The sequence below is a fragment of the Aedes aegypti genome, chromosome 1, assembly GCF_002204515.2.
Source record: "Aedes aegypti strain LVP_AGWG chromosome 1, AaegL5.0 Primary Assembly, whole genome shotgun sequence".
Lineage (NCBI taxonomy): Eukaryota > Metazoa > Arthropoda > Insecta > Diptera > Culicidae > Aedes > Aedes aegypti.
Window position 1 is genome coordinate 181,448,196 of NC_035107.1, and position 22,742 is coordinate 181,470,937.

The window sequence follows — 22,742 nt, forward strand, 5'->3', positions numbered from 1 at the left end:
AAATTCACCACGAATTCAAGCAAAAATGTTGTATGCAACTTCTTGTATGAAACTTGTGCTCATGACGCCTCACATCTCCTGCGCACTAACACAGTTGGCCTTCTTTTGCATTGATTCAAAAATATTACCGCCGGTCCGGATATAGGGGTCGGTCGTAAATTTATTCCGATATTTCGTGTCCGAGTTAGAAAACTAATCAAACTCGAAACAGTCTAATGGGGAAGTAACCCGAATGGTTTAAAATCAGTTTGAAATTGCAATCAAAACCATCTTATCTGTGTCGGTTTTCATGGAAGTTCTTCTTTTGAAAGTTTGTTTTCATGTAACAGGTGGCTATTTGTAGGTATCAAACGCGACCAGCTGATCGAAAAACAATCAACAAATGCACCAATACATCGACACGATGGGTATAAACATAAACATGAACGCCATCTGTCAAAATAGAAAATTTCTCCACATACTGTCATAGAATATTGAAGTTGATCTACCATTAGTCATACGTGCTTTTCACTTTTGATATGTCGATTATGATTCCTTGTACTTTCAAATGAAGACATATTCATTTAAGTGGATTGTAGCCGGCTAAAAAGACCGATAATTTCGCCGCAGTGAACAATCGTATATATCGCAAAAATGGAAAAACTTTCCATGTTTGGTGGTTTGCAGAAATCGATCGATATTCTAAAATCAACGGAATGCAGGTGATTTTTTGTTGAAAAAGAGGCGTAGTCTCAAAATAAATATGTTTATTTTTCAGCCAAAAGGAGAAAATCGCTCATTTTGGGCAGATCAGCGAAGCGATTGTGACCTGCAAATCCAGTTCGTCGAGCAGCAGCTTCCAAAATCACTTGAGTGCAGCCATTGGAACATTGTTGATGTTTTGTGAGGAAACTGATTCGTCCGTTCGAATGAGTGCAGAGGAGAATCTTAGTCGGATAATCAGATTCTGCGAAAGCAACGGAAGCATCGTTAGAGTGCAAGTGGATCTGTACCATGAGATCAAAAAGAATGGAAACGAAAAAGCTTTGCGCGTTTGCTTAGCTTTATTCGGACACTATTGTGGTGCAATAAAGCAACGTAAAGGGAAAATTTATGCACAAAATCTGCTTCCGTGCATCTTTGCTATTTCGAAGCGAAGAGAAACTCAAGTGCTGGAAAGTCTAGCAACATTCGTGAAAGTGTTTACCGAGAAGCTCGAAAGCTACATGACCGATGGGGAAGTTCTTAAAATAACCGAAGTCTTCGTAGAAGATTTAGCTGCGGAATGTGCTACAAAGCGACGATGTGCTGCACAAAATATAGATTCGTTTATAAAGCGTTCAAGATGCCCAGAGTTTTATGCAAACAACACCTTCAACCGATGTATTGAAATGCTTATCAAGAACCAGGATCAATCTGCAGTTTTAGGTGTTCTGACATGTTTCCGAGGCATTATGCCAATAGTGCTAAAGCACTCATCTCCTGAGAGATCAATCGAAATTTTAGATCTCGTGCTTTATTTTTTAAAGGATGGAAACCACAGCGTTGTGAATGCAGCGCTCGAAGTAACCGCTGTGATTTTGAACAATTTACAGTCAGGTGCTAGAAAAGCACTTCTTTCCCAAGATTTAGAACATCGTCCATGGCTATTGAAACGGAAAACTTTGAAAAATTCAGTTTTTAAAATTAATATGAGTGATAGTTTGCTGGGATCCCGTAAATCCAGTACCGATGCGAGAATAGATTTGTTAAGGCCGGACAGGCAAATGTCTTTTCTTCAAGTAACATCAACCCCAACGAAGTTTACACCAGGTGATGATAAATCTTTGGCGTCAGCATCGGATTTAGAAATGGATTTTTCACGATGCATGGAACTTGAAAATACACTACAGATGAAAGACTCTAGTCCGGAAAACGAGATGAAGCATAAACCTATTCAAGAGGACGCTTCCCTCAAGAGACAAAAATCCACTGATTCCATTGGATCTTTAATCAATACGTTTTTAGTGACCAGTACAAACGCCGGAGAGTCGGTGAGCAAATTTTTCCGAAAATCATTTGATTCACCAGCTTCTGGGTCAACTCCAGCAAGAGAAGTTGACAACATTAAGAGATCGGAGGAAGATGATTTATCGTTGGAATCCTTAGCTAGCAGCCAAATTTCTATGCAGAGTAGTAATGCTGATACTATTCGGAATGAATTGGACGTGATGTTGGAGGTAGACGATTCGATTGCGACGGAAACAGTGACACTGACTGAGCATTCTCGGGAGAAATATGCACCTGAAACGCACGAACCAGACACAGAAACAGCCATGGCGTCTCTTGCGAGGTGAGCTACATAGATTGATGACTTAATATACCTAGTTTGTTTCTATTGATGATATATTTTTTTTAGTGCAATGGAAGACATTGTTGAGCAATCTCCTGGTGCAGCCCGCGACCTGTTTATAGGATCTATTCACGATCAAAATATTCTCGATTATGCTACTAGGCTCATTGCTTCTAAATTCCTACTGACTGGAGTTAAGCAAGGTCTCATACCAGACTATAATGTTCGTGTTTCAGTGAAAAGTATGTCTTTACAAATACTTTCGCAATGTATCAAACTTCGGCCGGAAGTCCTCTTGCTAGCACTGGAAAAAGATGAGCCCAGTGATGAATTTGACGTGGTTGAGATCCTCAACCTGGAAGATGCTATCAATGAGATGTCCAACGAAACGTTATCAAACGAAGCAGAAGATAACTCTCCAGAAAACGCAAAAATGGCTGCTGTGCCAGAAACAGAAGCGTTGTTGGAGATGAAAGAAGATCACTTCGGAGAGTGCACTAGTTCAACATATTTTGAGTATTTTTCTCCAATGAGTATCAGTTTAGATCAAGGACTCACATCGCTTAAATCAAAATTGAAAATGGTTGAAGAGAATTTCAGCACGATGGCATCCGACAGTCAGGATAAGCTTAGTAAAGAGTTGGATGCTATTCTTTCTCAATCAGACTCCGGTGGTTTGGCGACAAAGAAAGGGCAACGCAGAAAAGAACTCTTGGTTGTTCCCAAGGTTATTACCAGTAAAGGAGATGTCGTATCTAAACGATTAGATCCGAGAAAGGACGATGATCAGCAAATGGTAGCTGATATACTGCTTTTCTACAATCATGCTGACCAGATGCTGAGAGCAAACGTACTGATTATTATTGGTAACTTTTTGAAGGTCGTTCTGGAGAATTATGGAAGTGTAAATGCATTTCTCATATTCAACGACAAGAAAAATGTTTTGGGTGGATACTTGAATGAAGATGTATTATTGAACATTATTGGTCAGGTAAGAGCTCTACATTATGAGAAATCGAACGCCATAAATCATATTATATTATATTATATTATATTTTAGAGTTTTTCCGATGACATTCACATCGTGGTTAACCAAGCACTGACTGCATTTGAGCTTGTATTCATGACTTATTGCAAGCATCAGCCATATAATACTCAGTGGAATAGATATTGTGAATCCGATTTTGTAAGTTTCAGCCTTCGGAAAACTTCAATCACAAACTATTTCACCGATCAAAACGATGATCTACAGAAAATAGATCTACGAAAAATGTTAAGTCAACTACTTCTTGTATTCAACAACAAATACTGGTTGGTGCAATGCAAAATATGTGATGTTACTGCCAACATTGACATCAAAACACTTGGTGCCACAATTGGAGAGGAACAAGCCCGTTCAATCGAGGATAAATGTTTGCAGCAAATCATTAAACTTTTGGGAAGCAGTGACCTACGAGTTCGAAACCATGTCGGCCAGAGGCTGATTGATTACATCGAAAATGGTTCCTACAATGGCGCGCGGAAAAACGAAGGTATCATAGAGAGCTTCGTCAACGAGCATGTGTTATCGAACTTTGCGGAACCTATTGATGCGCGTCGTTTGCTTGGTGTGAAAGAAGGTGAATTCACGAAAAAAATGGCCAAAATTTTATATGTTCTGAGCAACAAACTTCTAGATGTGAGCGACCGAAATCAGCTGGTAAGTTTGTAAAGGATAAGAATCATTCACGCTTACATTTTTCGTATGTTGGATGTGTGGAACTTTAGTTTACTAGAACATAAACATTCGTGAAAAGCAGTATGTGGCAAAAATAAATGCCGATGAAAATTACTCAGCAAAAAGTTCTCAAATTTAAATGGCACGTAAAATTTTAAGATAATAATGTTAAACGTATTATAACTAAATATTCAACGTGAAATAATGTAAACTGTCTCATTGCATTCAAAAATGCGTGCAATCTTGAGTGAAACTGAAACATTTCATGTTCTTGCATCCCACATTCGTATGCTTTATTGCATCTTTAAAGTGAAATTGCAAGTAAGAACGCCCGGTTTACACGATTACACGCTGAACAATCTGTCAAACATAACGCACATGGATGGATCGACGGCTCGGTTATTTCCAATGCATTATTATATGTGTTTTACTTATTTTTTTCTCTCCTTTCTCGAATTTATTGCATTCCAAACGACGATTGCAATCACCTCATTGCTTATATTGGCGATTGAATCCGCTCTCCTCATGGTTCTACAATAAATGCGTTGGTAAACGCGTGAAGTTGACTATTGAGAAATCGTTTGTTAGATTCAGAAAGTGTTTTGTTTATTTTGTTTTATTTTTCAAAAAAAAAACTCATAATCTGTCGACGACATCATCGATATTTTTAGTCGGTTCAAATTCTCGAACAAAATTCGTCCATAACGAAAGAAGCTCATTTGTTCGTCATGACGTAAAGCAAATCGTCATCCAACCTAGGTTGAGTGATGAAGACGATTCTTTTTTCAGATTCATCGCTGCCTTTTTCCATTTGAAGGCGAAGATTGTCGACCCAGGTTTTGGCAGACAAATCAATTGTATATCAATCAAATCGATGGTAAACTATCGGTTTGTAGGCAAAACACTTTGAAAGCCAGAAATCTCGGAGGGGAAATAGTTTTTTTTTAAATCGCAATTGCTTCGAACACGTTTACGAATCACTTTAGCTTCGTTTACTCGCGAGCACAGCATATGCCAATTGTTCAGCACTCTGAGGCTCACCACTTTCCATCACTATATATAATTCGTGCTGGCGAACCGGTGCTGTTACCGTTCCGCTATTATTGCATTTGGGTCTTATTTTTTGTCAATGTCCCGGATTGATGTGCAACTTGTGGATGGTGTCTAATGTTTGGCCATTTGTTTACAGTTTCAAGCAAGAGAACACTTCACAACAAAGTTTCTCTGATTGCACACTGCTTTAAAATTAGTGAATTCCTTATGTCACGCATAATTTTTCAAAAAATGGCATGTGACATCCTCCACAAATTAGGTAACGTTTAAATGGGAGAGAAAGTAGACTTAAGTGTTCCGAATATTACCAAATTTTCATACAAAAAGCATAAAAGAGTACTCAACACTTTTAGATAAATAGATGCTGCTTATGAAAATCCCATAATCATCATTTTTTTTATTCACAGCTTGGAATCATACATTTTATAAAGCAACTGATTGTAAAATACAATCCGATCGATCTACTGAACATGTGGAATGAATTCAACTTACTTGATGTACTCTCGAGTTTGATGATTGAACATACAGGAACCGCGCTCGATTTAACTGCACAAAACGACCTGTTGGAAATATGTTCCACACTAATGATCGGTAATAAATTACTATTGATTTCATTTGCTTAATGCTGTAGTTCTCATATGATTTAATATTTCAGTCACTTTATCATCAAGGCCAATAACCAGTATGGACAACGAAGTGATTGATAAGTTTATCTTTCACATTTTGAAACTGCTAAACATTTATCAGCACCTGCTAATGTTTCCGATACCAGCACCAAAACCGCCTAAAGGAGATCTTTTTGCGAACCCGAAAGAACTGCAGCTAGTAAACTGCTTCGGATATTTTGGAAACGATCCTCTGTACGTGAAGTTGTACAATTTACTAAGGAATCTGTACGAGAGTTATAAGGTTTGTATGTTTAGTTACTTATGAGTTTTCAGTACTGATGAGAATCACATCACTTTCAATTTTCAGATTACAATCTCTGACGAAATGAGTCAAAAACTGTTTGGCCTTCTTCGGACGACCATTGCCAGTCTGTGGCGTATATTGGAAATCAAAAGCATCTCATCGATGACGAACGGTTTCAAATTCATCGAAGAAGTCCTTCGGTATCTGATCACGTTCCTACCCTATGAACCAGAGTACTGCATTCGATGCACTCGGTTCCTGCTACGGTTTCTCTTCAGCTGCAGTTATGTGAACCGACTGGAGGATATCGCGTATTTCAAGAAATCTAGTCAATCGCTGGTTCTAAGCGATACAGCAGAATGTCGACAGTTTTTTGATCGATATTACGAGTTCAACAAATGTCGGACTATCATCTCGGTGTCCGATTTGGGAAGCTATATAAAGCAGTTTGAGCAAATGGTGATCGCATGCCTGAAGATCTATTCCAAAACATCGGCGAATGTGCAAACTACGATTCTAGAACTACTGTGCCAGCTCCTGGACTTCAACATTAACTATCAGCTGTTGGACTCGAGTAATGTGTTCGTAGAAAGCGTCTTGAAGCATATAGAACTGTTGGAAACGGGATCGATTGCGGATTCAGAGCGGTTGATGCCAAACATAGTGAAGTTTCTGTTTCTCCTTTCGCACTCAAAGGATCGAACGAAAATCATCAACATTCCAAAGATAATCAACATCTGTGATAATTTACTGGCCAATGCTTCGATTCGCAAAACAGCTATCGCTTCATTGCAAGCGTTAGTTCATGAAATATTTTTCTTGTATAGAGTTGCCCCTGCTGATCGGAGTAGTGAGCTGATCATGGCAGAGGTGGCTACGCAAAGGGAAGTCATTTTGAATATGATGATCAAGTTTCCCGAAGAGGTTTTGTGTTATGAGATCGCACCGATGGTGTTGCTGATCGAAAGGCAGTCGCAGGTAGGAAAATATGAAATGGAAATTTTGAATGCTATCATCGGAGCTATGCAGGAGAGGAAAATGGTGATCAGCAATGATCGAGAAAGACTGATTGTGGAAAGGGTGCTGAAGATGATGGACGGTGGAGTGATCTTGAACGCAACCGTGATTCAAAGTTTACTGAGAGTTGTTGACGACGTCTTCAAAAGTAAAGATTTAACATCATTTCAAAAAATGATTTATTATCAAATTATTTTTAAATGTGCTCTGTTGAAAACTGATGAAGAAGATTTACTACATCATGTAGCAACATTTTACAATGATAGTTCCGTTTCAACTGCAGGAGAACAAATAACAAACCTCATCATCGACATTTTATACTCTTCGATTGAGAGCTCACAAATCCACAAAGAGGACACTCAGTTACGAGACAGTCTTGTTCAGTTGGTACTAATTATCAACCAAATTAAAAGATATCCCAAAATCAAATCAACAGTAATGAGCACAATGAAGATCGAAAAACTAAACGTTTCCAGTGGAGATTACGTATTACAAACTTTTATTCTTAACATGCTTGCCGAATTTGGATTTGAGTTGAAAACGTTGACATCAGCATTAGAAGACATACGTGGAACAGTGATGTACGAACAATCGATCGCCGATGTGATAAGATTCCGAACAAGCGCAGTATTCTCAACAACGGATTTATGTTCAAGTGATATTTCCTATCTGATTGATGAGCATTTTATCACATTGGTATCAAAATTTGATGCGCTGCTCTCATATTACGTATCTTCAATCGATTACTCGGACAAGATTGTCACCAAAACTATTGGGAGTATGCGCTCCATGGGTTCTACCTACAAACAGTTTAACTTGTTGGAGAAATCAAACATCAGAAGCCTGTCGATCATGACAGAGATGCTTAACGAATTACTGGGAGATTCAAACATAGTGATTGCTCGTAGATCTGCCATAGTACTTGATGGAAAACTAAATGCTTTGCTAAAGACAGAGCCTTTAACCAGCGAAAATGTTGAAAAAACACTTCCATATCCAAAGTTTGAACAACTTTTGAATACCTTTTCACCGGAACGCCGTAAAAGATTCGCAAAACTTTTCAAAACTGTGCTATTGCTTGTTCGCTTCTACGATGGTCTACGCACTCCACAAGATCTGGTACCACAGATTGACACTCAAAGCCTCAAACAAATCAATACCGATGAAGATTGGTTCTTGGATCAAATAGGTTTTCATTGCACCACTAAATCGTATACGAAACCAAAGAACATTGCACGCATGCTTTACGAAGTTAATTCGGAGAGCAAGCTTATAAACTTTCTCTCCAGTTCCGACTTTAACTTTCGCTTACTTCGAGAAGTGATTGCTACGGCGTTTGAAACTATGTCGCAAGTGTTTCGAGCAGATTGTGTCCAATTCAATCCACACCTGAATTATCTTAAAGTGCACCCTATGCTTAAAGTTGGTATGATCGTACTCATGAGAAAACTGGAAGAAATCAATTCTACCCCGGAGGATGCATACGACGAAAAAATAGTACGTCATTGTGTTAAAGCAACCATCTGCTTTCTGGAAAACATGATTCGATTGGAGCACCTTTGCTTGATTTACGTTGAGGCGCGATTCATAGACCGTTTCCTGAAGGACCATATTCTTAAATCCAACTTCTACGAGTCCCTTTTGTTGTTCGCTAGAAGCTGTGCGAAATTTATCCAATCGAAAAAACCGGCAACGAAAATGAATGACATCACTACGGTCCATCTATACCTCCAATGTATAGATCTGATACTGCAGCAAAAGTGTCTGTGGGCGGAACTCAATCAAAACGACAAATACATGGAAATGCAAGATCTGTTCATAAGACTTACATTCGAAGTCGTCACTGAACACTTGCGGGACAGTCTCTTTCTGCAACGATACCATCCACCAGAGCTTTTCAGTAATCTCATCGCGAACAATTATGAACAGGTTGAGATATGCCTGCAAGTGCTTCTCGTCGCAGAGTACATTTCCGAAAAGGAATCAATTGACGAGGAAGTATATTTAGCAGAGCACTCAAAGCGCTGGTTGTCGACGATGCAATCGGTAGCCGTATCACTACTGAAAATGGACCGGTTCTATTCGATTGCAATGACTCCCAGGGAGGTGTTCAACTGCTACAGCTTGGACGTAGATGTGGACCCTCTGAAGCTGCCGTCAGTTCCCATAGACTATCTGTATGAGCTGGATACGTTGGAGGCTTATTTGAAACGGTAAGATGATGCTTTTTTTGAATTGGTTGCCACCGTATGCTGAAAAATAATTTTATCTTCTAGAGTTAATATATTTGGATACTCATCGAAACATCAATTTGAGGAGCTTTTCATGTCGTTACTAGTGCTGATAAACAGAGAAGGCAATCCTGACATTATGAGTGAGTATATTATTATTAGAATTGATGAGTGATATCTATTTCTCAATATTTTTTACGAAACTTATGCACACATACTTGCTAAGAACATTCTGTTCATACACACTAGGCCGTCCTTTATTTTTCGACAATGCGAAATTTTTTAAGTTCGTCATTGTAAAGTGCTCGTTTTGGTAAGAAATAAATCAGGTAAAAATTTGAAGTCCGTACGTGGACGCTAAGTCCCCCAACGGCCCTGAAGGTATTAGGCGTAGATGACCCCGTGCGCAAAATCGATCTCGCTGCTCTAATGCACGCAGCACGAGTACGAAAAGCCGCCAGTAACAAATTACCCTACGCGCGTTGATAATCAGCATAGAAGTTTGTTTTCTTTGGGATGGTTAAAATATTACGTGACGCAATATTTACTAATTTTAGACCATCTCCCTCCCTCCATGTAACAGCTTTTGTATGGAAAAAATCAAAATTTTAGTATGGACCGTAACAATACGGAAGACCCCTCCCTCATCTTGTTGCGTTACGTAATATTTGAACGACCCCTTTGTAGTTCTGAATTTTATGTCAGCGTGCAGTATTATGAAGTTATCCACAGTATAAAATATTATTTTACTTAAAATTCTATGCTGATTATCAATTTGTTACTAGTGGCTTTTCGTACACTAGAGCAGCGAGCTCAATTTGGCTCACGGAGGTCATCTACACCTAATACCTTTAGGGTCGTTGGGGGACCAGTTAGCGTCCACGTACGGACTTCAAATTTTTACCTGTTTTTATTTCTTACCAAAACGAGCACTTTACAATGACGAACTTATAACATTTCGCATTTTCGAAAAAATGAGGGACGGCCTAATACACACCCATGAAAAAAGTCAGTTGCATGATGTGCTGCTCATTCTAAGGTATGTTCAATTCAACATCTCTCAAGAGTGATCCAGAGACGTGTGCAGATAGCTAGATCGGAAGCCAACATGGAAAAGCGTAATGCAGCCCACAGATGCTCAGTCTGTTTGACCAACACTGGCTCCGCCCCAAGTTAGTCAAACCAATTTATGAAATTTACGAAAATTCCTCTTGCTGTGATTTTGCCTGCAATTCTTCCAGGTATTAATCCAAAACTTATGGTGCAGTGTTAATCCAGGTATTTTTCACACACTCTTCAAGGAATGTTTCCAGTAATTCTTCAGTTTCTTCAAACATTTCTCCAGATATTCCTTTCTGAACTTTACTGGGAATTTTTCCTTGATTCCATCAAGAAATCCTTCGAAAATTTGAAATTTTCCATTAAATTCTACCAGGTTATACCTGTAATTCCTTTCCGAATTTCTCTAAAGATATTACTCCAAGATTTGCTCCAGGAATTTCAACAGGAATACTTCAAGATGTTCTTCCAGGAGTCCCTACAAAAAATTCTCCAGGGAATTCTACATAAATTCCTATCGATAGAGTTCTTTTAGTTTCATCAGGGATTCCCAAAAAAAAAAATCTTCAGCGGCTACCTAAAATATTCTTTTAAAATTCCTCCAGGAACTACTTCAGAGGTTAAACCAGGATTTTTTCTAGAGATTCACTATTTAATAACTCAGGAATTCATTCATAAACATCATCATGTTTTTCTAAACCACATTTTAAGAAATTCTCCAAAATTTTTACCCCGGTATTTATTAAAAAAAAATCTCCGGATAATTCATCGCAAATTCCTCCACTATTTCCATTAAAGTTTCTCCAGTGATTTAAAGGATTCCTTCAAAAGTTTTTTCAGAAATTGGTCCAAGAAGGCTTCTAATGATTCGTCCAGGAATTCCTGCAGGTATGTGTGTAAGAAATCATCCAAGGATTTTATATGGGATTCATCCAGAGATTCCATAAACAATTGCACCAGGAGTTTCTCCTGGGATGCCTTCAAGAATTCTTCTTAAGATTCCTCCAGGAATTTCTCCAGGGATTAAACTAGAAATTTATGTCTGATTTTTTTTCGCGGATTCCTTCAAGTATTCCATCAGGAATCCTTGAGACTTTTTATCAGGAATTTCTTTACAGACTCATCCGTATATTTTTTTTAGAAATTACTACAGGATTTTTTCCATGAAATTTTCCAGTAATTCTCCCAGAAGTTTCTCCCGAAATTTCTGCAGGAATCTGTCCAGATACTCCATCGCTAATTACTCCACCATTTTGTATAAAGCTTTACCAGAAATTTCTATAGAGATTCCTTCAGCAGTCTTTTTCATTGTTCCAGGGATGCTTTCAATGGTTCTTCCAGTCATTCTTCAAGAAATTCTTCAGAAGTTTATCCATACATACCACTAGGAGTTCTGTCGCGAATTTTCAGGATTACTTCAAAAATTCCTTCGATAGTCCTTTCAAAAACTCCTCTTGTAATGTTATCGGCAAATTGTGAAGATTTCGTTAAAAGCTTTATCAAGAATTCCGTCAGGTATACTTCTAGGAATTCTTACAAGAATTTTCTTTTCGAAAAGATCCTGGACCGATTGTATTCGAATCCACGACCCTCACTACGGCTATCTAGGCCCCTTTGATGTTCATATAAAATTCTTGACAAAAATCTCAATGGAATCCTTGTAAGAATACCTAGTAGAATCTCTGTATAAATTAGTTATTTGTGGATGAGTGAGAGAATTCCGTGAAATTGCTAGTGAAATTCTTGGATGAATATCTTTGGTAGAATTTCTGAAGAAAATGCAGGTTATATCTTTGGTAGAATCTCAGAAGAAGTTCTCCAGAGGAATTTTGAATCTCTATAGGAAGTCCACATATAATTTATGAAGAAATTCCTGGTTAAAAAACAGCTTCGGTTGAAAAATACGTTCAAGGAATGACATTAGCATATTTGAATTATTTTCAGATGCTCCTATTAGACTCCTCACAGATTTTCTTCCGTAACGTCTCCCTAATTAGTTTTCAGAAGTTCCTTCCCAAAGAATACTGTAAAATGCTTTCAGAAATTCTTCAAAGATTTCTCCAACGATATCCCTGAAGATTCCTCCAAAAAATCATAAAAGATTTTTTTTTCAGAGATTCCTACAGAGACTCTTCCAGAAATACCCCCAAGGTACTTCTCCAGAAATTTGTTATGAGATTCCTCTTAAAATTCTTTCGGAAACTTCTCCAAGAGCTTTCCAGGATTTTCTCCAAGGATTCTTTTTGACGTTCCTTACCTACAGATATTCGTCAATTGATATTCCTCCAGGGATACCCTTAGAAATTCTTTAGGGCCTATAGGGATTCAATTGAAAATTCCTCCGGGGTTTCAAATAGGAATTTACCCAAGGATTCGAATAGCAATTTTTCCTATGATTCTACATATACTTCCTCCAAAGACTACAAGTGGAATTCCAACAGAGATTTCATCAGGAATTTCTACAATCATTTCATCAGAAATATTTCAAGGGATAACACCAGCCATTCCAGCCATTCCAAAAAGTATTTATCCAGATTTTTTTTGTACAAATTTTCTATTACTTATTCTACCAGAAATTTCACAAATATCTATTTCAGGAATACCCTTAGTATTTTCTTTGGAAATTTTTCCATGAATTAGTTGATATGTTACAATAGGAATATTCTCAGGGATTACACCAAACCTCCTCCAAAGTATTTCCTCAAGGGATTTCTTCCGGAATTCTTTAGGAGATTTAATCAAGATTTCCAACTTTATTCGACATTGATTTTTTCAAGAATTCTACAATTCCTTCAGAGATTCTACTAAGCATTTGTATTACAGATTTGAGGATTTTTTTTGTGGAAACTCTGGTGGAATTTTTGAAAAACTTCCTGGAGAAATGTTTGGAGGAAATTCGTAGTCCCTGTTGAAATTCATGCTGGAATTTTAGAAGAAATGGAAGATTTCTTGGTGAAATTCCCAAAAATACTGGTAGAATGTCTGAAAGAACTCTTAGGAATCCCTAGTAAAATTTCTGGTGAAATCGTTGAAAAATTGTCAAATGAAATCCCTGACATTATTCTTAGTGGAAAATCTGGAGAAATTTTAATAAAAGTTCGTAGAAGAAATATGAAACGAACCCTTGGAGAAATTCGTGGTGAAATCGTTGGTAGTATTTCCTGGTGAAAAACTTTTCGGAATTCCAGGGAGAAATTATTTAAGGAATTCCAGGTTGTATCCCTGAAAGAATTCCTGGTGAAATCCCTAGAGGAACTTCTGGTCACATTCCTGGGAGAATTCCTTGTCGAATCTCTGAGAGAATCAATGGAAATAATTGTGGTGGAAACTCTGTTGGAATTTCTAGTAGAATCCCTGGTAAAACCACTGGATGATATCTTGATACAAATGCTAGAGAAAATCCTTGTGGGAATTAGTAGTAAAAATTTCTAAAGAATCATTAGGTTGCCCTGTAGAAATACTGGTAGAATTTGTGATGGATTTCTTTAAGGATATCATAAGGAATTCTTTCAAGGATTCTATCAAGAGTTCCTTCAGGAACTTATCAGGAATTCATCCAGGGATTTCATCAGGAGTCTTTCAATAGATTTCATTTCTGCAGGGATTTCATCCGAAATTCTTCCATGGATTTCTTTAGAAATACTTCTAAGGTTTCATTATAAAATCCTCCTGAGACTGTATCATGAACACATTCTGGATATCATCCGAAATTCTGTCAGGGATTATATCAGGTATTTTCGCAAAGGTTCTTTTAGGAATTCTTCTAGGGTTATTCTGGGTTCCATCAGGTTTTTTTTTTTACTATGGATTCCTTCCGGAACTTATGCACGAATTCTACAAGAATTTTCTTCCAGGGGTTTTTCTAGGAAATTTTCAAGGGATTCAACCAGTTATTCTTTAAGGAAGTCCTCTCAGAATTAATCAAAGGATGCTTTTCTAAATTCCTCAAGAAATTAATCTCGAAATTCTTTCAAGGGTTATCATACATTTTATAAGGATTTTATCATCGGAATCACTCAAAAGATTTTTTCCAAAATTTCTTGCGGAATTTTTACAGGTATTCTTGTGGGTTTTCAGAAATTCCTACTACCTTGAATTTCATTTAAGGATTTCACAAGCAATTTGTGAATCCATCAGTATATCTTCCAGTGCCTCTATGAGAAGTTCCTCCTGGGATTTAAAAAGGGGAATTCCTTCGAAAATTCTTGGATAATGCATGATTGAATCCTTGGAGTCTCCAGAATAATTCCTGATGGAATCTTTAAAGAAGTTTTAAGTAAGTAATCTCTGGAGGAATTCTTGGAGGTAGCCTTGGAGTAAGTTCTGGTGAATGACTGAAGAAATCACTAGAGTTGGAATTCTTGGAGGTAGCCTTGAAGTAAGTTCTGGTGAATGACTGAAGAAATCACTAGAGTTCTTTTGTTTTGATCCTTGAACGAATAAATGGAGGAAATCCTGAATAATAAGTAGAAGAATCCTTGAAGGAATCTCTGGAAGAATGTCACCTGAGGGTATATCTGAAGGATTTCCCCTGTGCGAATTTCTAGTTGAATCTGTGGATAAATTTCTAGAGGAATTATTGATAAAATTCCTGGTAGAATTCCAGAAAGAATGTCTGGTAAAATCCTTAGTATCACCCATGGATTCCTGGAAAATTTTCATAGTAGAATAACAAGAGAAAACCACTAAAGGTTCTGGATAGAATTTTTTGAAGTAACTACCATAGCCATTCCCATATTTAGCGTTTTCATTCCCGGGAATATTTTCCGGGTATTGAGATTTCCCGGGATTCCCGTTTCCCGGGAAATGATTTTCTGTTTCCCGGGATTCCCGTATTTCCAAGAATTTGCATATTTTCCGGGTAGCTTAGAATTTACTATCTTTTTTCAAACAAAAATCATCGCACAATTTACTTTTCATATAATTCAAACCAATGAACTCACTACATCACTAGTTATATTTCAATGCTGATTTTTTGTTTTTCGTAATGAAACAGTTGTTCATAAAATGGATATCGTTTATGACGAAAGAGCATATGATATATAAAAGAGAAGAATTTTCGAGGGATCTTTTCCATGAATTGAGTGGGCTTATAAAGGTTTCATGGATGTAACAGTCACAATTTTTAATACAAAGACTTGAATTGGATTTTATTCTTACCTTCATACGATTTATTAAGAATAAACTTCACGTGGACTTTTGCTTAATGCTATAAACTTTGTTGTTTTGAAGCCTAGCGTTTGAAATGAAGCTAATTTTTTTTTTAGAGAAATATGGATAATTTACTCAAACAGAAGAGAAATAACCAACAAAATTACTATACATATAGAGTCGATGTACCATGTACATGTTGTATTTTGAAGCCGCACAACCAAGAACAAATATAAAAAAAAAAAACAGAAATAAAGCCAGTGGCATTACATATCGATATCTGAATCACATGTGCCTATAATAAAAAGCAAAATACAAATCAAAACCGGTCTTTTACAAAACTTTTATATTTTTCTTTTAAAGTTTAGATCAAAAGCTATCGATTGATATAAAAAGTTCTTGTTTAATTAAATATTTTGTTTTGTGAAAAAATAGTTTATCTTAGTAGTGCTACTATAGGAACAATAGGTTTGCTATAGATGCAAGAGAGCTTAAATTATAATCAAAACTATACTTCGATATTTTTGTAACAAAATCGAGTTGTAATGGTACTTAGATAAATAGTTCCTGAGCTTCATGTCAAAAAATATTTTTGACGATTTTTAGCAAAACGGCCGTATAAAGTCACTAGTCACTAGTGGGACTGTCTACTAAAGGAAAACCGACCCTACACGAAAAACGAATAATTTAAAAAAGAAAATTCCACCAAATTTGCTTTATTTTCACGTTTTTAGAATTTCCCGGGACCCCGGGATTTCCCGGGAAATTTCAATTTCATTTCCCGTTTTCCGGGAAATCGAATCCTGGGAAATTTGAAAACTCTAATTGATGACAGTTCAGAATAATCCCCGACTGAGACCCCTCGTAATATTAAAGTTTTGCTTATGCATAATACTTCGTGCCAATTATAACTGGAATTCCTCATCAATATCTATTTCTTCCGGTACATAAATTTTAAAAGTTCTGCTCTTCCTCACTACGATTATTCCCCGAAATTTGTAGAAATATTTTAATCCCTCCCCCCTCCCCACGTCCACAGAATTCGAAAAATTAACAACCATGCATTCACAAGACTTTCCGAGATCATTCAAAGGATGCGAAAAAATAGAGCGAACTTTGACAGTCGGTCAATCGGTTGCAGCAATATAAATCGGTTTGACTAAATTGTGAGCAGAGTCAATGTTGGTCAAACCATCTGAGCGTCTGTGGGCTGCATAAGGTGACCTACCGGCTGACCAGAGTCGCGTTCAAACGGGAGATAGCAACGAGTAAATCGAACTGCTACAAGGAGTTACGCTACGAGTTAGAAGCTGACGAAAATCCCTGGGGCAACGCCTATCGAGTAGCGATGGTGACGATCAAGGGCTCAGTAACACCAGCTGAAATGGGTCCCCACAAACTGAAGTTTATGGTGATCGGTCCCACCTAGCAGAAGGCTGCTTCCCAGACAGATGGAAGATGCAGATGCTTATGTTCCTGCCAAAATCGCCAGAAGATCCTGCTTCATATAGACCTATATGCTTGTTGGATACTCTTGGTAAACTGCTGGAGAAGGTCATCCTCTGCAGGCTGATGATCTATACGGCGAAGGCGAGAGCGGATTTTGGAAAAAGCAGTTCGAAGGTGGATGCTATTCGGACAATCATCGCGTGCTCGGAGAAAGCGTCCAAGCAGAAGAGGAGAGGCAATCGATACTGCGCAGTGGTACCGATAGATATTCTGAACGCGTTCAACTGTGCCAGTTGGAAAGCTATGGCCGCAGCCCTACACAAAATGCGGGTCCCCGAATATCAGTGTAAATTTCAGCATAGGGGTCATGCACAAATTATGTCACGCTTCAAGGATTTCGATAACTGGTGAGACTGCGGGTGGAGGAGGTGGAGATGCTGACGGCAGAATCGCTAGACATCATTGAATCGTGGATGACTGGAGTCAAGTTGCAGTTGGCTCATCACAAAACGGGGGTGGTGCTGGTCAGCAACTGCAAAGTGGTTCAGCAGTTCGAGATCAACGTCGGAGGACGCGTAATCTAATCGAAACGCTCTCTTAAATACCTTGGAGTAATGGTTGATGAAAGGCTAAACTGCAACAGCCACGTAGACTATGCCTGTAAAAAGGCAGCGAAAGCAGCTAACTCTGTAGTTAGGATCATGCCCAATATTGGAGGACCAAGAAGTACTACGAGGCGTCTTATGGCGACCTGTCATTGAGATACGGAATCCCAACTTGAGCTGCATTGTTAAGGTGAAACAGTTTGGAATCAACTTCTAAGATTGCACTAAAACTTGAAAGGCACAAATCTCGCGAAGAAAGCATTTAACAACAGTGCACTTTTTATTTTGATATTGTGCAGAAAGCTTAAAATAAGAAGATCAGAAACGTTTGCCAACTATCCTCTGGCTAAGGACATAGCATGCTATCAACAAAGGGACACACGGAATTTGAGATTGGATACAATGGCCAAGTGGCAGTAGGCGCGAAGTAGGCTAGATCATCCGTCGGACACTAAATTGAGTAGAGCGGGCATAGCGTAGTATCGGTAATAAGTTCTCGGGACGCCTGCAAACCAGAAGTGATCCTCCAACCGAAATTGCAGAACCGACTTGGCACTTGGCCGACCAACGTCGAGTCGTAGTAGGAAGTCCTCCATCGGGGACTAGTCTAGTAGATCGCGTTGTTGTTCCGGCAAATGATCGTCGGGGCGTCAGTAAATCGGAAGTTTACTTTCCCCGGAACCGCACGACCGATTTCGGCATCAGCCCGGCTAGCATCGGTTCAGAAGATCTTCCACCGTCGGAGAAATCTTCGTCGGAGTAGGATAGATCAACCTTCGGGGACTACTCTTAGTAGTACGTAACGTATCACCGGCTTAAGTTGTTCGGAGCGCCAATGGACCGGAAGCCATCCTCCAACCGGAATCGCTGGACCAACCTCCAACTGGTCAATCAAGAGAGTTCGAAAAGCAGCAGCGGAGAACAAGTTGTCGTAGAGTTTGCAAAGTGTAAATGAGCGTCCAGTAGAAGTTTGACAGGGCTCTGACGGGAGGCTAGCCCAGGAGTAGAATACGTCGTTGCACAGAAAGCTGTGCTAAGCCCCGGCGAGATTTTCAACCGCCAATTGGGCAAAACGAGTAGTCGCAGCGACACTGTAGAAATGTCGTAGTGAGCAGCGTTTTTAACGACATTAAGCTTCAGCAGCGAACTAGCAGAACAGCTAGAGGCTGAGACTGATGAATTGCATGAGCACAGTCCTTCCCCGATGGAGTTTCGTGATGAAGTTCTGGGGAAGATCGAGGCACAGTTAAGCCCAAGCTTTTGAAACTTTTTTGAACCCTAAAGGAAAGTAAGGTGTCAATTGTACGAAATTGCCTTAAGAATTATAAGTTAATCGTATAGTAAGGCACTACCTAAAGAAACTTTTTATCTTCATTGTAAGTTGTACCATCTCTGAAATATACACTCTGAGAGGGGAGGGAAATTTCACGGCCTCTCTTTGTAGCAGTTATAACCGCTAGTATTCCTAGTATCTTAATCGGATAGAAAAACTAGATCGGCACTTTTATGAGCAAACCAAATGCTTTCAAATGTGAACTGTTTAGACTATTTCAAGTTTTCTTCGCATTTGTCTTTCCGAATAGTAATTTACTTAAGCAAAATATACTTCGAACGCGTAGCGTCCGGTTATGATACATTTAGCAACATAAGATTATTTAGTACACATTCTTATTTTACTTATTATTACTTTTTTCAGATTACCAGGAGCAGTACGAAATCAAGAAAATGTGCTTAACAGCTATAAGCAATCTGCTTCTGACATGTTATAAGTATCCCCGGATTGGTTTTGGCAATGGAAAGTACCATCATGTACCTCGAGTATCGCCGATTAAATGTGATAGTGTTGGGTAAGAATTTTCTCAATGTGACTCCAGAAGTTCAACTTTACAATCGGTCTTCTTTTTCAGTTTGAAAAAACTGCACAACATTCAGCTGTTGATCCCTTCGAACAGTATTTTTTATCAGCCCAACCTGGAACGAAAACTCCGGATGTCGACCAATGATGACGGTTTATGGACGAATAATAACGTGATTGGAACAGAAACTTTTTCGGCTAATCAGTTCTCCATTTACTACTCCTGGCAAACCATGGAATGTTCGGAAAATGAGTCTTTAACGTCCAAAAACCTTAAATATTTCATCGAGAAAGCCAATTTGGACGTGATGAGCTCAGTGCAGTTGATTTATGGCATTTTTGAGCAAATGATTGAGGTTTAAATTTCAAATAGATAATTCTATTACATTTTATTGACAAACATATAATTTTCAGGACAACTTTGCATTGGTTTTACCACTATTAGTTCAATTTTGTGAGATATGCGAGAATAGAGATCAAATTCGCCATCTGTACAATCTGCTGCTTGGTCTGCAGGAACGAGTCCCCATGGAAGATACGTTATCGCAACAGGTTTGTGTTTCATTAGTTTAATTTCGAACCAAATACTTTATTCTGCTTCGGTTTCAGCACATTATATATTTGCTGTGCAAGATGACTGCATTACTGGTACCAACGATGGCAGAAATGACCCATCTTTGTTCGATTATCCCAACTTATTTAAAAAGTACACAGCTTTATATCCGAGACGCTACATTGAACGGTTTATCTTGTCTACTGGAATGTCTGGTTCTCTCTAATACCACTATGGGTGGACTCAGTGAAGAACTGCAAATGTTGAGACACATTATAATTAACTATACAGTGAAGCATGGAGTTATTGACGAAAGGTAATGAAGATATAGGACAAGCTTATAGAATATTAATTAATTATTGTCTTTTTTTTAAGTGCAACTACTTTCAGCGATACTCACTCGAAGCTGGTATGGACATTAAATTTTTATTTGATCGAAACGACGTCCCGATTTGTTGCAGATTGCAATTTATTGCAAAATAGTATCATTTCTGCGAATAACATTCTGAAAAGGACAACAAACCTGGAGATTTATCTCTGTATATTAAAGGTGAGTTTTATTAAATGATCTGCAATGACATGAAATTGATTAAAAATTACATCTTCTAGGGCCTCGAAAGACTTGTTCTCATCAATATCATTGGACGCCAACTGTTAGAGAAAGTGGAAAAACTGGCTCTCGATTTGGTCAAACAAGACAACGAGATGTTTTCTCTGGCAGCATTGAAGCTTCTGGTAACTTGCATCTACCACAGCTCTAATGAACAACTGGAAAACACCGAGCGTTCCAACGGAATTGTGCAAGATGAGCCGGAAATAATTATTCAACAGATTGAAAAGATTGAAGTTCTTTTCACGAAAATCCGTACAACTACTCCGCAGGGTGCAAAAATATTCGGCGATGTATTGTGCCAGTTGATTCGAGATCTACTACCTCCGAACGAAATTCTTACCAAAGTTTTCAAAGAGTTGATGCTGAATCAACCCAATCCGGACATCATTGCAGCTGTAACCTACCAAGTTTTCCGATCGGCAATCGATTGTTCCTACCTAGCTCTTCTTCAAGAGTGGTTGCTTTGCTCTCTACCAAACTTTCTAGCCTTTTCTCAAATCAACAAATCCGTCTGGTGTTTGACAGTGATATTTATGTCTGCTTCGCTGAACCAGCATCTACTGAAAATTTTCCCTGAGGTTTTGTCGCTACCATCGTATCAGCAGCTGAATGAACGAGAGATCAACAACTTGATTATTTCTGCCAAAGATTTCTACCGCAGATTGGATGCATCACAAAAGGCAAAGTTTAGAGAAATATTCCAACAAAATGAATCGTCTGTGTATCAGAGCCTTTTAGGTTGCCTCTAGGACTATGTAAATTTGTATCATTTACGTTATTTATTCGAATTTTATCTGTTTATGTTCATAGTTTTCACCATATAATTTTACCATATTTATCGTAGAAATAAACGCTAATTAGCAAGCATATTTTTGCTTTTCCTTGTTAGTTTTTTATATATACAGTATGAGATGACATGATATCGCCGCCCAAAGAAAAACCTGCCAATCTTCTGGCTGTACAACCCCGCATGGTTAACCGTTCGGACTCCGCTTCATCGTCCAAACTTCAGATCATCATCAAGGATATATGTACTTGCTAGCCCAGGTCCTACTCCTCGTTTAGGTGTTGCTCCCTTTTTGTTATAATTTCTTTATTAGTATCATTCCAAACATTACAATCATTTCTTATATCTAGGTGTTCTGTGTTATTAGACAACACTATCATCCTAATTTGGTAAAACAAATTAAAGATTTTATTATCATTTTTTTAACAACATGTTACATTTCATTTGCCGAAGCAGCTCAGTTTTTCTACAGGTGACTTGATTTCACCTGCTTATAAGAGAAAAATAAAACATTTTTTTCAATTTACTTAACCTAACTTAAACCAAATATATAACGCATTACTCGTGGCAATACAAGATTGTAACGATTTTTCCTTCAATAATTAATTATTTTTTATGACATTTGTTCCAATGTTTCAACATTGGATATTCTATTTAACTCATTGGTACTATACCAGGGAGGAAGCTTCAGAATCATTTTCATTTTATTTTTTAATTCTCTGCAGAGCTTTCTTCCTAGTATTACAACTGTTAGTCCATATTGGTACAGCATACAACATCTTCTTCTTTCTGGCGTTACGTCCCCACTGGGACAGAGCCTGCTTCTCAGCTTAGTGTTCTAATGAGCACTTCCACAGTTATTAACTGAGAGCTTACTATGCCAATGACCATTTTTGCATGTGTATATTGTGTGGCAGGTACGAAGATACTCTATGCCCTGGGAAGTCGAGAAAATTTCCAACCTGAAAAGATCCTCGACCGGTGGGATTCGAACCCACGACACTCAGCTTGGTCTTGCTGAATAGCATACAACATGGCTGGCCTGAAAATTTGTTTGAATATCAAAAGCTTGTTCTTAAGACAAAGTTTCGATTTTCTTTTAATAAGGGGATAGAGACATTTTACATATTTATTACATTTGGCTTGAATGCCCTCAATGTGATTTTTGAAAGCTCAATCCTTATCTAGCATGAGCCCCAGGTACCTAACTTCATCTGACCAATTTATTCGAACCCCTCTCATTGTGACAACATGTCTACTTAAAGGTTTCAAATAAAGAGCTTTTGGTTTATGTGGGAATACTATCAGTTGAGTTTTTGAAGCATTAGGAGAAATCTTCCATTTTTGCAAGTATGAAGAAAAATATCCAAACCTTTTTGCAATCGACTACAGATGACACGCAGGCTTCGTCATTTGGCGGAAAGGCCTG

The 22,742-nt window shown here is 38.1% G+C and overlaps 1 protein-coding gene across 1 annotated transcript; it reads left to right on the plus strand.

Moving 5' to 3' along the window:
• Positions 1–435: 435 nt before the first annotated feature.
• On the plus strand, positions 436–21,410 carry LOC5566195 (huntingtin). The gene is made up of 14 exons (XM_001650524.2): positions 436–701; positions 758–2,311; positions 2,378–3,302; positions 3,372–4,010; positions 5,489–5,672; positions 5,737–5,990; positions 6,057–9,223; positions 9,287–9,384; positions 19,202–19,352; positions 19,413–19,716; positions 19,775–19,912; positions 19,970–20,229; positions 20,289–20,463; positions 20,523–21,410. The coding sequence occupies exons 1-14, from the start codon at positions 634–636 to the stop codon at positions 21,273–21,275; spliced, it is 8,670 nt and encodes a 2,889-aa protein (XP_001650574.2). The 5' UTR covers positions 436–633; the 3' UTR covers positions 21,276–21,410.
• The last annotated feature ends 1,332 nt before the right edge of the window (positions 21,411–22,742 follow it).